The sequence below is a fragment of the Pelmatolapia mariae genome, linkage group LG17 (genome assembly GCF_036321145.2).
Source record: "Pelmatolapia mariae isolate MD_Pm_ZW linkage group LG17, Pm_UMD_F_2, whole genome shotgun sequence".
Classification (NCBI taxonomy): domain Eukaryota; kingdom Metazoa; phylum Chordata; class Actinopteri; order Cichliformes; family Cichlidae; genus Pelmatolapia; species Pelmatolapia mariae.
This window is the reverse complement of record NC_086242.1, coordinates 15,484,873-15,500,889: the sequence shown is the minus strand read 5'-3', so window position 1 is coordinate 15,500,889 and position 16,017 is coordinate 15,484,873. Positions and strand designations below refer to the sequence as shown.

The 16,017-nt window shown below is 38.7% G+C and overlaps 1 protein-coding gene across 1 annotated transcript; it reads left to right on the top strand.

Annotated features, from left to right (window-relative positions):
* Window positions 1–1,309: 1,309 nt before the first annotated feature.
* Window positions 1,310–14,277, top strand: mtpn (myotrophin). The gene is made up of 4 exons (XM_063460489.1): window positions 1,310–1,673; window positions 4,609–4,722; window positions 5,592–5,675; window positions 12,926–14,277. The coding sequence occupies exons 1-4, from the start codon at window positions 1,602–1,604 to the stop codon at window positions 13,010–13,012; spliced, it is 357 nt and encodes a 118-aa protein (XP_063316559.1). The 5' UTR covers window positions 1,310–1,601; the 3' UTR covers window positions 13,013–14,277.
* The last annotated feature ends 1,740 nt before the right edge of the window (window positions 14,278–16,017 follow it).

Sequence of the window (16,017 nt, the reverse complement as noted above, 5' to 3'; positions counted from 1 at the left end):
TTAATTACAGTGAATTATATACTTATATACTTGAATTATTTATTTAAGCCAGGATGGGCCAGTGCGTTCCTATTATTTATGCCAAGCTGACCTGACAACGATTTTACAATCTTTTATTGTTCAGTTCTGCTGAACCCCTGTCAACTGCAGCCTCAGTTTCCTGTTCCTGTTAGCTGACGGCCAGTGTAGTTGTCTGCTCTTCTGTATACTTTGGTTTTAACAAGTAACAGATGTGAGTTACGGTTGCTTTTATATCAGTAGGGCCATTCTCTTGTGATCACTGGCATCAACAAGCCATTTTTGCCCAGAGAACTGCCATCCACTGGATATATTCTCTGTAAGTCCTACACATACTTAGCAATTTCTGAAATACTCACAACAGTCTGTCTGGCATTAAAAATCATGCCATGATCAAAGTCACTCCAACCACCTTTCTTCCCTATTCTAATGCTTGATTTGAACTTCAGCAGGTCATCTTGAACAAGTCTGTATGTCTAAATGCGCTGAGCTTCTGCCATATAATTGGCAGATTAAATATTTGTGCTCGCAAGCAGATGAACAAGTATACCTAATAAAGTGGCTATTAGGTATATGTGACGTCTTTCTTTTTTATATATCTTCAGGTGTTTTTTGTGTTCTAATAATAAAACCACTTACAGGTCAAGATAAAAAAAGACTGATTTAAAGTGGAAATAATGTAGCTCAAACCCAGGCTGTGCTCTGAATAAAAATGAAACTTATATTGAAGGCCATGTCGGTTCACAGCAATTTGGAGAAAAACGAATATGGTGTTTGGTCATAGCTATTTAAAGACATGTGAAACTATGATTTTAACTTCCCTTGGTTACTGTGGCGCTATGGCTTAACATGACAATGTAAAAAGAATTTAATATAGTTTGCATTTGGATTTTGTAACTAGGCATATGACGGTCATATTTACTGGGTTTGTTTTCTTACATCGTTAACTGTAGTGGAGTTGAATGTTTTTTGTGTGTTTATTATTTTTATTATTAAAATTTTTCAGTTAAACATTTCTGAAAAACAGTGAAAAGGTGTATATTCAGATGTGAAGACATAATGTGCGAAAATACATAAATGCAGAACCAGATAAGGAACGAATTTCCGTTTTACTTTACATGGTAACATAGAGGCTTATTTAATTATACTTTTCTGTATATGTTTATTTAGGAACTGTAAATAATTGTTACAAATTAGGGATATTCAAAAACCCTGACGAGTCATGTGCGTTGCATTAAGTAACTCCTTATTGCCCCAGAACAGCATAAACTTCTCCATAAATATTCTCTTCCGGGTAACGGCATCGGAAATATTTGTGGATTGCAGAAAGGCGGATACCTGTTTGCTACTTTGCCGTTTAGAACTTTTCGTGAACCATTTTCCCCCGTCACTCGTCATTGAGTCGCCATATCGAACAAAAATTATTATTCTGCGTATTTTTATTTAGCTGAAACTGTATTAGCCTCGACGAGAGTAGTAGTTTTCTAGCCTCAACTAGCTAACTTTTAACACACTAGCAGATAAGTTGTCAAACCCCCGGCAGTACAACAAGGAAGGTGCAACACCGAACCGACAACAAAAAGATGTGCGATAAAGATCTGATTTGGACACTGAAGACCGGGGACCTGGATGAGGTCAAAGCCACACTGCAAACGGTAATTTGGCTGTTATTTGACTTGCCCACTGTTGTGCATTTTTGACTACTGGCAGCATAGCTAAGGTAATCAAAGCTAGTTCGTAGAGCTGCTAGCGAGCTAGCGTTAGCTGGAGTTGGGCAATGTTAAGTTAGGTAATCCAGAATTGAAAAGCTGTTGGGACATTCTAGGTCTGTAACATTAACGGTAATGTGTGCACCTTTAAACTGGCTTTAATTCGTCTTACGGGTAACGAGACGTGTTTAAAGTTAATCCATTATCACTTTCCGCTGAGAGCAACTTGTTGGTTAGCTAACCAACTATGGTATCTGTTGGTACGTGACACGGGTAACGGCTCTTGACACCAGTAACAATGTTACTGTAACAAGGTGTTTTAAGCACAGTATATACGTTACTAGAAAACGCATATTACAGTCTTCTATAAGCGTGTTGTTAAGAGAGCTGAGGCAAATGTCTAGCTATATGCTAGCGGCTAATCGAGCAGACAGGCCCAGTGTCTAGTCAGCTTTGGTGGGCGGTGGTCTCAGCTGTAGTCTAGGAGATGGAGGCTTGGCTAATAGCAGCAGCAGCAGCGTTCGTTAATGCCAGCATGCCCTTTTTGGAGCAGCCTGATGAGAAGGTTTCTGCCTATGCTTACCACGTAGAGATGTTTCTGTAAAACATCTACCTTAGGAAACACGCCTGCATTCGGATTTTGTAGTTGGGTAGTAGCTGGATAGTTTTACTGCCACATATGATTTACACTCAGTTGTTTCCCACAAATGACTAACTGAATCTATATTTGCTTCCTCATAAAGTACAGCTCACTAATATGTTTAAATTGTAAAATGCTAGCTTCCAATGTAAGTTTTACAATACGTGAAACTACATATAGTTTTTGATCAAACTCTTAAAGACTGATAAAATGCTCATGATGTTGGTGACTTTTGAGAAGACGGAAGCGTTTTATTTTTTCTTAGTGTCTTGTTCTATTTGTGTCATCAACACAATTTATAGAAACACAGTCATTTATGTGTTTCTATAAATGACTGTTTACATACACTCATCGTGATCGTCATGGTAATTTGGTACTTTAAGTTATTTATTTCAACTGTTCTTTTTCCAGGGTGGAATAATTTTACAGTATACAGCTTTACACACAGGGTCAAAACTATACATACTGTCTCCAAGTATGTGACATATTTTAAGGTTCTCTTACCTAGAGCAAAAGAACAAAAAATGAATTAAATTTTTAGGTTGTGTGAGGTAACGCTGTACTTGTTCAACTTGGCACCATAAAGTGCTTGCCACTGTTTCTATGTAGTCACTGATAGATTTTTTTTTTTTCACCTTGAGTCTGTGACATCAAGAAAAACACAAGTTTTTAGACACAAATAACTGTCCTGTTAATAATTTGTATTAATGTTACAGGCAGGCAGGACTGATAATTTTTGCTGCCTATTTCCCACATTACCATTATTATTATTTTATTAGTAGCCATACCGAATAACCTTCAGTGTTCCTGAAAGGGCAGCTTTAGTGACTTCTTCAAATTCCTGATAAATTGTTGTTCAGTGTTGTGCAGATCAACTACTTGAGCTGCCAGTGTAGGGAGGGACTGTGTGAAGTTTTGTGTGCGTGTGTTAACTGCAGGAGGCGAAGACCGCACTATAAGAACTGTTGACATAAACCACCACTACAAATGATTGACATGAGCTCATGATTACAGTTGGTGACTTCTGAGAAGTGAGGTTTCTTGTGTTCCAGCTGTAATTGTGTCATTGACGAAACATGTAGATAAAAATAACCAACCTTTTTCTATAGTATAAATGGAGCTCGTTTAATTTTATCAACCACTGAAAGTAACATTTAAACATTTTTAGAAAAGTTTGAGGTTTGATATCAATCAGCTACAGGACTTAGCAAGATGAGGTGTAAGGTGAAACATTGTGTTCAGTATGTTGAATTTGACCTACAAGGATGTTTTTGATAAGGCAGTGCTGTGGTGTGGATTCTGTTTCAGAAATATCTAGTGGTAATAAAACAGAATTTGTGTGCAACTGACCATGTTCATCTGACCCCAAGAAATGTCAGAGAGTAAAAAGAAATATGGTATTTTGTTTTTTTCAAAGTGTAACCTTAAGGTTTTAGGTCTACATAAAGCTGGATTTATTTTATGTACAAGATTATGTTGAGTCCTTTCACAACAGTTATTTCATGAAACTAAATATATATGTGACATTACCGCCATATTAATTCAATGTGTCTGCTTCGAAAAATTCATATTTAGAGATCTGTAGCAGGTTGAGTCTTCATTTTATGCTGTCATGGTAAATATTGTAGCAAATTTAATGTAGGAATTAGAGTCAGGAGATGACTATAATATTAATAATAATGTAAAAACTTGAGGTCATATGTAATCTCATACAGTTTTGATATCAATAATGCACAGTATTTGTCAATGCTGTTTGCCTAGTCTGTCCATTTTATTGCTATCTCATTAATGTTGATCTTAGTTGCCCCAGGAGAACCAACACCTGAGCCTTCATCCCCAGCTCAGGTGTTTATAATATGAAGGTCTTGTGTAACAAGATATTAATGCATCTTCTAGGGCTTCCTATGCTTCTATATTCTCGACAGTATACCCATTTTTCTGAGCTGATGAATGCTTTTCTTGCTTCACTTCCCTTCATCCTTATACAGGCAAGTAATTATTTATATACTTCTGGGGAAAAAGTCAGGACTGACAGCCCTCGCTGGGACCGATTTGTGTTTTATTATGGGTCCAAGCAGCAAAAAATGATTTAATAGATGTTACCTTCTTTTGAAGGGCTTTGATTTGTGTTTTCTTTTTTGTTTTTGTTTTTTTTTAAACTAAGACACACCATACTGGCTTGTGGCAATGCCAAGTTAGGTGATCTCAACCCTGTTAATGTGTACTTTTTCCCTTCTCTAGGCTGAGCATGTGAACCGGACCCTCGATGGTGGGAGGAAGCCGCTGCATTATGCTGCAGACTTCGGTCAGACAGATGTGGTGGAGTTCCTCATTTCTAAGGGGGCAGATATCAATGTAAGAGTTACAACTATCTCAGCTTCATTCTTTTTGCATTAATTTGCCTACTGCTCAGCACTACAGTGACCACAAAAATAACAGAGCCTGTGTCTCCTTCCTTTGACTGTCTAATGTCTGGTTAGAAACAAACATTATTTGTTTGTTTAAACAAAAGCAACCTGGCTCTAATAAAAAGGGGTTTATCATATACATTTCTACCTACTGTTCATTGGCTGTTTTTTACCAGTGAGTTGGCCAGGCCTCAGCAGGGGTTTTTTATAGGTCATAGTGGGCTTCTCATGAGTGACGCACATAACCACAATTGATCCGCTTGCAGTTAGGGCAGTGAGTCTGTGTTGCCTTACTTAACAGAGGTCTATGCATTTCCTGTTATGTTTAGTAAATTAAGCCCCTCTTCAAAAAAGTTCAGTAGTAGTTCAGGTAATCTTCCTTTCGTGTGAGGCTAAAACCTCTTTGAAAGCCCCAAATTTTTTTATGCTAGAAAACCCCTTCTCACATTTAACCTTGTTGGCCACTTGAGCCTTGTAGTTTCGTCAGAAGGTGTGGTAGTGGCCTGATTCAAAAAAAGTCTTTTAAATTGCTTTTTGCCTTGAAAGCATCATGTGTTAGTAATTTACAATAAGACATGGATGCTTTAACTCTAATAATCAGGAGTAGGAAGTCTCTAAATCTTCCTTGCACAGGAAGACGCACATCAGCACGGTGCATCTCACCCTTTGCTTAAAATTGGTATCTGCAAATCACAAGACTTTTTTTTTTTTAAACAAGAGTTTAAAAGTGTAACAATATACAATCTTTGCTTTCCCTCCAAAGACCAAAAGTCTTCTTCTTCTCACTCATTCCTCTCTCATCCTCTTCTTCCACAGGCTCCAGACAAACATGGGTTTACTCCACTGATGACTGCCTGTTTTGAGGGTCATCTCTCATGTGTCAAGCTCCTGCTAGAAAAGGTGGGTGCCCTGATTGCGTTCATGTATGCGTATGCAAGCATCTGCACAAAGGAGTGCACTGGTGTCTTTCACCCACTAGTGCATGCTGATGTATCAGTGGTTCCATGTGAGCCATGAGTGCTGATGAGGTAACTCATTGGACAAAAAGCCCTTTAACACATTTCTATGGAGGCTGTGCTGGAATGTTCATAGAGCATCGCAGACTGTCGCTGCTGTGCACTTGCTTTTTTGTTGTTTGTTTCTTTCATTCATAGGAGCACTGCCGTTGGCTTCATCTAAGTCTCTGCTCCATCCCTCCACATTAGCCTCCCTAAGGTGTTTAGCTCTGGAAGTACCTTAAATGCTACTTAGTCCAAAAAAATACATGCTGCCATGTGCAGATCTAGTCACAGCTGTGAGGAGAGGCACAGAACAGAGTCAGGCACAGCTGGCATTGGCTATAACACTACAACATAATAACAGGGATACTATAATAAATGTCCAATCTATCCAGCGTCATCTGGCCATAGAATACACATTTCTGCAGTTCCTTCACAGTTTGATAGACAGACTCATTTGTAAGTGGGGAGCTTTCTTTTACAAAGTCAGTGTTTCTTCTTGCATGTCTTACCTGAATGTTAGACTCAAAAGTGTATGCACTCCTGGCATAATGACACATCTTCTACCCATCAGGGCAGCTGTAGCTACTGTTTCACTACAGTCCAAATGAGCCCGACTGCAGTTGAATTGATGGCCCTGTGGAGGATGAATGTCACACATTCATTTTCACACACATTTCTTTTTCTGTGTACCCCTCCACCTTATAACACTCATGATGTTTAAAAGAAGCAGGTAGGTATGTAGTTGACTGGGTCCTCTATCTCGGTACATGTTTATTATTAAATTTAAGTGGAAAAAAAGCTTATTTGAACAATAATGCAAAGAACATGGATGTTTCAGTCGGACAGCTTAGCTTTGTAAATGTGCTTCAAACAAATTTGTCAATTTTTATAGTTTGGCTTGAAATTTGGAAAATGACACAAGTACACCACCACTGATTGAGTGGCGTTTACATTGTGGAAGACGGCATGATGTCATGAAAAAGCATCATTCAAAGGCTGCTCCAGACTGTTATGTGTATATGGGAAGAATTCAGAGAGAGAGTGAGAATCAGGGGCCTGAGGGTGAGTGAGCAGCTGTCTGTTTCCAGCCAGGCTTAATGAGGCAGGGTAAATGAAAGCTCCTCTACACAGTTGTTTCACAGTAGCATCAAGTAATGGGAAGTGGGGAGGGGTCACAGTACAGAATGGGGAAGTCACTTTTTGCAGTCTTTACAATCTCATTGCCAGCAGCCAGACAGACTTTTTAATAGGTTCACAGGTTGAATGGGACTTTGAAGAAGGCATTTGAAAAGAGGAAACCATAATCTATATATGGGGAAACAGCAGTGTTTGGTTAGAGAGGCATGGTTGTGGTATGCTACACCAACTGATTTCAGTTAATCAGCTGTATTAGTCCTGCATTTTTGGCAGCGCAGCTGCAAACTCTGTCCTGCCTATCAACAAAGGCACCAGAATCTTGTAACTAGTCAGCCAAGAGCGGAAAACTGTTGTCAGCTGGCAATCAGCACTAAGATAAACTGAAGGAAATAACGGACAGGAAAAAGAAACTAATATACAGCAAGTCATTTGCTATAAAAGTTGCTAGCATGTCAGCACGCATTTGACATTGCATGTTTCTGACTTAAGTATACATTTGACTCAGAGCTTTTTATTCCTACCATAGACCATATTTATATCCAATGAGCTATTATTTAAGCATTGAAAGATGACACGTTATAGAATGATTTCTTTGCTGAAACTAAGCGGTGTACTTCAAGTTAAGATCTGAGCTGTCACTAGATGATGCATTTAATGTCCCTAAGAGTGTTAATATCACACAGCCACATTTCACTTTCACATTACAATGAAAAATTTGGGTTTTAAAAGCTCATTTTGTCTCTTTAAAAAAAGACTTCATTATCGGCATTTATTTTCCTTAATTTCTTCTGCTGCCAGTCACAGAACATCCTTCTGAGAGTCAGAAGCTCTTCTGCATTTAAAATAGGCAGCTGTATCATGTAGTGCCTCATCTTTGTAAATCAAAGACCTTTGGGTAAGTTTTGTTTTAGAGGGGGATGAAAGCACAGCAACTTAAGAAAAGGTGTGTGAGTGATTTATTACACAAGAAAAATGAGTTTTGTTATGACAAGGACTATGACGAGGAAATATGAATAATTTTACGTTGATTGTCTTGTTTTCATAGTCATTGTAGATCACAATTGTAAATTTAAACTGAAGTCTCATGAATTATCCAGCTACTGGTAGACTTTCAAAAAGCTAGTATCATATCAGACAAGACAGGTGGTCCTAATTCAACACAGTTCTTGATTTTATAATAATTCCAACTAAGTACCATCAATAATTAACACTAGATGCTAATAGTTGCCACAGGGAGCAGGTCTCAGTATATCCATATGACAGCTTTGAAAACTTCCCATGTATCCCAACATGAGATTAATAGATATTTCAGAGCTACACCAATGATAGTGCTAGTGTAAATCCACTCTGTCTGGCAGCACCTGTAGCTGTGCACAGCTGCCACATTGCACTGGATAAAAGGAGCCCACTGAGAATACTGAATTGTGACTGTCGGACTGTCAGACATTCTTGTGTTGGCAGATTAAAAATGGCGTGGTTCCCTTGTGCATCATGGAAGCTGACCCCTGCCCCCAACTGTGTGCCGTACTGTTGTTGTTAATGAATTATGAAAGGCCATTATTACCCCAAAGGTGACCCAGCTGTAAGATCCTGGCCAAGAGTGCTGACTACAGCCTGCAAAGACCAGCCAGTTAATTTTAGGTCAGCAATAAAAGGGCGTACACACAAATACACACACATTTTCCTTTTAATGGGAACTTGCTATTGTCTAGGAAGAACTACAGTACTGTTTGAAGTCAGTTCCTGTTGTTTTTGTGTCTTTTACATCCCTAAAGGTTTCCTCCTTTTTTCTCTCTGCCCTTTATGCAAAGAATGGATGGAACATTTATCCTAACTGTATAGATAATAAATAAATAAAAAAAAAAAAAAAAAAAAAATATATACACACACACACACTAGTATAAAATATCTTTCACTCCTCACTGAAGTGTTTTTGTTTTTTGAGGGGGGTGAAAGTGCACACTTGCAGTCTTTATTGCTTCATATGTTGAGGTTACCATAAACTTATAAAAGGATTTTATTTCCCACCCCCCACCATATCTCATCCAGAGCCTTTCTGGCACATCCTGTCATAATACATGTATTGATCTTATCCTTATCGCTGGGTGTTAAAAATTTGCCCTTTTAACTGCTCAGTAATGTTTGATTGCGGACAGCAGCTCAATAGTCTGATGAAAATCTTGTGCTTCAAATAGGTTTCGAGTGAGGCTTTGGCTCAATATTTGAAGACTTAGGCATTCTATTCACTACAGTCATAATGAAAACTTAATGGACATTTTGGCATGTAGGTGGCATTATATTACTGACCCACTGCTGCTTTGTACAGCTGTATAATCCAGGGTGATGATGTATCTTATTTTGACTGGAGACACGCTGGGAGTCTATTCTTGTTCATTAGTCTGTGTCTCAATTGGCCATCAACGTCTTTGACTGGCTAGTGTTTGGACAGTCAGGTGATCATGTGGGGTCATTATTCAAGTTGAGTAAAGCTCATTACTCTAAGTGGTGTCAGGAGCGTGCCAGTGAGCTGCTTGGCCGTTGGGGGTAGCGTGGTGTATCCTGAAAGGCAGAAACGGGAAGACTGTGCCAGCACTATTACTGGAACTCGACCATAAATACTGATATGAAGCATTATCTCTGGCATGGCTCCAGTATACACTTTTTGGCAGTATGTTTGGTGACAAGAAGGTAATGATTATGAGAAAGGTAGAACCTAAAATATAGTGGTACAAATTATGCAGTTGTGTTTATTATATAGAAGGCTTATTTGTCGCCAAGAAGGCAGTGATTATTGCTAAAGTCAACATGTAATGCTGTTTTTTGCAATGATGAGGTCTGTAGGGTTGATTAAGTTTGGACTGAACCAACAACTAATGACCTCTCCAGAGCTGGAGAAAAGGGAGGGATAAAGAGAATCATCTCCATTCTTCTCCTCTTTACCCAGTGGTAAGACTGGGCGATATATCGAGTTTTTAAAAAAGATTGATAGATTTTTATACAAGATATAAGATGTGACAATATCGTTTATATCGATATAGTCTATGTTGTGTTATAATTACACTTGTGGAGCCACTGGTTTGCCTCTCTTTGGTCCACTTTTGTCTCTACGCAATGTTACTCTGTCCCGCCTCGCTCCTTCACTGAAAACAACTCCCCCTCCCCATCGTTTCACCTGCAGCCAGCGTCAAGATGCTGATAATTTATTTCTGAGTGATTTTATTTATTTATTTTTTTTTATGTACATCTACACTGTATGTTAATAAAAGTGCCTGTGTGACATCTGCGACACATAGCTTTGACTAAGAACTCTCTTTTTGTTCTTACTTTATTGGTTTAAAAAATATCGAGGTATATATCGTATATCGCCATCCAGCTAAACAATATAGAAATATGAAGTTTGGGCCATATCGCCCTACCCAGTAGCACATCAGAGTAAGAGATTACGGTAATTGGTTATCAGGTACCTGGTATGCATGAATCTGCATTTTCAGGGAAAGTTAACTGACAGAAGAACAAAAATTGTTTAACTTGTTAGAAGGAGTAGACTTTGAAACTGTGATAAATGAAAAAAGATTAAAACATTATTATCAGAAAAAAAACTGTGGTTTTTGCCTGGCAAGCTGCCCTATCTCTGACAAGATGAATTACACTGAAGAAACCCTTTGTTTATTTGCAGGTAAGGTAGGGGAGGGAAGGGATTTTTTTTTTTTTTTTTTTTTTTTTTTTTTTTGAAATTGAAAGATCTGGCTACCAAAACCATAGTTTTGTTTTTGTTTTGTTTTGTTTGGGTTTTTTTTTAACACTGCAGGATTTGATTAAAGACTCAATTTCACACAACTTCACTTAAAAAAAAAAAAAAAAAAAAAGTTTGTCATTGTTTATTTTGTAGTTGATAATGTACAGCTTTTGTGTGAGATCAATTCTTCATTATACAATGAAGACTGGCCCCACTTTAAATTTTTTTCTGCACAGACAACCAAATCAGTTATCATTTTGTTAATTAGTGAGCCTTATAGAAGCTGGTTGTCAGATTTTGTTCCCCTTGAAGAGAGCTGTTCCACTGTTTCTCCTTGCATCCATGTTTTATGTCCCAGCTAAGACAAGTTAGCTGTCAACCATCATTTTTAACAGACATGGGAGTGATGTGAATTTTATTATGTAATCCTTTGCAAGAATGCTTAAATTTATGAAATTGTTTTTTTGTTTTTTTTAAACTTAATATCTCTAACAGGCATGTTTGATACCATCAGAATAATCAGATAAAATGTATAAAATTCACATTGAAAAAGTGAGAGAACAGGTCTCACTAGTCTTCATACCGCAAGTGTTGCATAACAGAGCTCTAACATGTTTAACTAGAGTGTTGACAGGAGCATTATGCCAAGAAATGTGAAGTATGTTCCAATGGGGGGGGCGCTATCTCTCATTTTGTCTTCCATTTCCTTACCAATTAGAGCTGTAGATGTGACAGGTTACCAACTCAACCCTGGTAAATCCCCCTCCTCGCTTTATGCTCTGTTGCTCTTGTGGCATGGAATTTGCTCCCAGATAACCATCCTCCTGCTACCGGGTACTCGAACTGGGGCACATTGTTGTTGATGCCCTGCTTCTCCACGCAACAATAGTCTCTCTCTGCCTTGGTTCTGTAAGCTCTTTTGCTAAGAGGCTAAACTTGGCAAGCTAAACAAAGGGACGCGTTTCCACTGCAAGGCCTTCCACTCCTACTTTGCTATTAAATCTGTTGTCACTACAAATGCATTAAAACGTGTGGCCTGTTTCTTTCTCTCTCTCACTTTGTTTTTGTGTGTGTGTCTTTGTTTTTTGTCCGTACTAATCTAAATGGCTATGTCTTCTCCCATCTCCTTCACATTGATTCTGTTATCCCTCAAAGCTTGAATGGATTTGTGTCTCAGTGTGTGTGACTTCAGCCCCTCTTAGTCATGCACTCCTTTCCATTGATCTGATGGCCTCTGAATGTGGCAGCTTTATGTCTGAATGACCACCCTCATTTTTCTGTAAAGATCTTTTATGCCACAGCCTTTCTGCTTCCCTAAAGCAGTCAACCAAGGGAAAGTCTTGTCCTTGTTGTGTTCATGATTGACCTACATACCTTTCCTGTGTCCCTGAGTATGCAAGGGTTCGGCTGATGTAAAATATAATCGGACCGTGAATGCAAGGCTTTGTTTGGACGTCGGCATGCCTGCCAGTTTGTGCTGGTTCTGCACTATAATTGAACCAAATATACATGCCTCCTCCAGGTGGACTCCCTGCAGCTTAAAGAAAAGTATAACAATAACTACACAGCCACAGTGTCAGAGTCAGCATACACATATTATCACAGCTCAAATGAGTAAGGGGCTAGTCTAAAGTAAGTCTTGTCTCTCTTCTTTTGGCAACTACCGTAACTTTTGTCTGAGTTTTTCACTCATCTTTCTCAAAAAGTGAAAGATGCATTTGTACACCAGAACAATTGAATCTGTGAGATACTTAATAACTAACTTGGCCTCTTTCCGGTTGAATCTTATCAACTGATTCCTGATTTTAATGATTTTGTTCATTAGGGATGTGTATGCATTCCCCCCCCCCCCCGTCAGACTGAGCTTTTCCCATTTCTGGAACAAACCTCTTCTGATTTCGCTTTAGCTTGGCTTCCAAATGCATCTACTCAAGGCTCAGTGCTCGGCCAACAGTTTTGTTTTTGAGGAGTACACAGTTCAGCTCTGAAAACTAAATCACAGCTGGTGCAATTTGTGTCCAAAAACTATGCTTCGATTTTAATCCCTTGTTTTGGTTTCCTTAATCTTCCCAGTTCTTCAGATGTGGGTAAAACGAATAAGAAGTGTGTATGAAGGAGTTTGGGTCTGACTAGTTCTGTATGGCTCTTAAGTAGCCACGCAAGCTTGGACATTGTTCACGGCGGCGTTATCAATGCAGTATTTGACTGTCACGTTTGAGCAGATGTCACGAAAGTTTGAGACACCAAGTAAACATTATGTCCCCTCTCCTCCACAGGGAGCTGACAAAGACCAAAAATCACCAGACGGCATGACTGCCCTTGAAGCTGCTGCTACTGAGCCCATAAAAGCTCTGCTCAAGTAAGACACCACAGTGTGGGAGGTGGCTGGGCAGCTGTATGAACGGGCACTCAAATGGATGCAGTGATCTCCTGAGAGAAGATGGACTTGCCCCTTTGACCCTGATCAACCTCTGTCTCAACAATGCTTTTGTCTGTTTGTTGGAGGTTCATTTTGTCTGTCTGGTGGTCTTCCTTACATTGTAATTTCTCTTTTCCCCAGGTTTTTGGGATAGGATTTTTTTTTTTTCCTTAGTCCTCTGTTTTTAGCCATTTAACAGAAGGACTTGTCAGTTATGTCTCCCTTAGGGACCAAACACTTGGGGAGTGCTCTTGAACCTGGATCTTAACACTGCTCAGATTAGTAACAGACTCTATAACACAAACACAAAGCTTTCATATACGAGTAAATGCACATCTTTTTTGCAGTTGTGTTGTAAAAACATACTGAAGTTAAATTGTAATGGATCAGTAGTGTGTTAATATTTTTACAACTTCACAGTTAAAGTATTTTATGGCCAGGATTTCTCATGAACATTAATTGCACTGTACTATACTTGATAAGACTAAAAAGATTAAGTTTAATTATGTTAACATTTCATTATGTGTGGCCTCTTCCTGTACTTTAATTTTTTTTTTTTTTTAGTAGATCAAATTGTCCCTCAAATCTAAGCTTAATATTTTAGAGATGTTGGCTGAGGGAGGTGCAGAGGTCAGATTTTTCTTTTCTACTTGGTGATGTATCACTTACATATCAAATGGTGTTTTTTCCACAAATTTTACATCATTAAGGTATTCTCTATTCTTTGACCAATCACCATGCTGGCTAACTAGAATGACTTGAATGTTGCAATTTTCAAACGTGTTACTCAATCCCTTTTGAAGCAATGTTAACAGCACATAATAGGATTAGATATTTTAGAACTTTCTTCATTTTGCCGCCCCTGGGTGAGAGTTCAGAGCAAAAATTCCTTTTTCCTTTTTTTTTCTTGCAGCTTCTCTGAGTATTTTGTAACTAATGGGCTCTAGGGGTTGTAAGTGATGGGTTAATGGGGGTCAGATTTGAAAGTTGTTGGTAGGGGTGTTTTTTTTATTCCCCTTGCCTTGTTCGTTTTTTCGGTTCAAAGCCCTGCCTGTTTTGCTGCATGTCAAAACTGCCTCTGCTTTTATGCTATGAAATGGTCACTGTCCTCTTGGTTGCTTTCAAACAAATTACAACAATGCAATAGACAAAAAAAAGAATGCTCTTGCTGACTTTGTTGTGACAAAAGTCTGTAAAAACAAATAAAAATATAAAAAAAACACCTGTCATCAGTATCCATTTTCCTTGTAAACTGGAGAGGGAAACGGCAAAGAACTGTCAAAAAGATGTTTAAGATTAATGATGGGTCAGCTGTGAGAATGCTTTCTTTATTATCTAAAGCAGAAGCACATTTTCTGTGGCAAAACGCATTCCCTTAAATTTGTCATATTTCTGTTGTGCACTGTGGTGACCTTTAAGTTGGATTAGATGAGGGCATTACTGTGATTTTTATGCTGAATTCACTCAAGATGGGATTTGCTGACACCACAGTGCTGCTTGTAACAAAATCTTGTTGAGGTGTTGACTTCAGCAAAATGTTTTACCAAGAGGGATGCTCTTCACAGACTTGTTGATACGAAAGCCACATTTATATGTGTGGTGCAGCCATCAACACCTCAGCAAACATCAAAGTGATACGGTTCTATATTGGTGTTTTTTAGGATTTGAAAGTTAGTATTACTTTAAATGCATTATCTTGGGACTTGCAGAAACTTAACGTAATTTACTGATTTGTTCAATCAGCACAAAGAGCTTTCACAGTATAATGCCAAGTAATCAAACAGTCATTGATTGTCCAGGTAAAACTACCTTACCTTAAATATTACCTGCTGCATGTGTTAAAATCCTTGTGGCAGTAGAGTCAGTGCTACACAAGTAATGGCTGTAATAGAGTACAAGCACAGTAGACAGGATGGACTCTAGTTGCACCCATTTCTCTAACTTGTGTTAATTGAATGAATGAAGATCTGTAAACAAAGTGGGATAATTGGAAAATGAGCTAAAAATTTGAAAGAAAGAAGTAGTGTGCCTCTCCTTAATAGCAATGTTCCCTCTAAGCTGCGCACGTGCGCAATTGCGCACTGCTGGCACGGTCTCTGCGCACAGAAAATCTGCGTTGCGCACAAAAAAAAATCTAACCTGAATTTAAATTAAAATTAAAACTTTAACAATTCTGTTTTGCAGTGTTAGTCAGTAAGTGACTGGCTGCTCCCATATGGGATTAGAACGATGCCACTTTATCCCATAGTCCAGCCAATAATGCCTATATACGCAGCCAATCAACGTCGTTGACAGGCTATGACAGCGTCCTTATGTGCCGACACCGGTGTTTTAGCTAGCAAAGCGGCGTGGCTGATGTGGAGTGAAGCCACGTCAATGACAACGTGTACCAACCATTGGAGATGTGAGAAGGACAGACGAACAATTGAGGAAAGTGTGGACTTTATACCAGTTTTTAAATTGTGTTGATAGGCCACGTAAAACCAGAGTTATGATTAAAAAAAATATGCAATGTTTGGTTTTCTTCGTGAATACTATCGTTGTTTATATTTACTGCGGGAAGAAACGGTAAAAACGGCGTTTTATAAGAAAAAAGTCTCGAAAGCCTGTGAGCAAAAACAAACCCCACCCCCTCTCCCTTTCCTATTCGTCCAAAAAAGTACCATGTCGACCAATCAAAAAATGATATGGCAACGTGGCATCTAGTTGTTAAGGAACGGGAGGAAGTTTTAGGAGTGACGGCGGTGCTTTGAGATGTGAGAGATTTGAGACGTTTAGCGCAAATCTTGTGTAGTTAGTGTGTAGTTAGTGTGTAGTGTAGTCAGTAGTTTTGTTGTGTGTGTCAGAACAATGAGGCGACTGCTGAATGTTACAGGTGTTACAGGAGTGATACATCTCCTGTTGTCAGGCCTGCAGGTATCAGGCTGTTGTTCTCCTTTATCTCATAGT

Coding starts and splice junctions, on each gene's coding strand:
- mtpn (XM_063460489.1), top strand. CDS start 1,602: ATGTGCGATAAAGATCTGATTTGGACACTGAAGACCGGGGACCTGGAT. Junction 1,674..4,608: donor TCAAAGCCACACTGCAAACG/GTAATTTGGCTG, acceptor TCCCTTCTCTAG/GCTGAGCATGTGAACCGGAC. Junction 4,723..5,591: donor CTAAGGGGGCAGATATCAAT/GTAAGAGTTACA, acceptor CTTCTTCCACAG/GCTCCAGACAAACATGGGTT.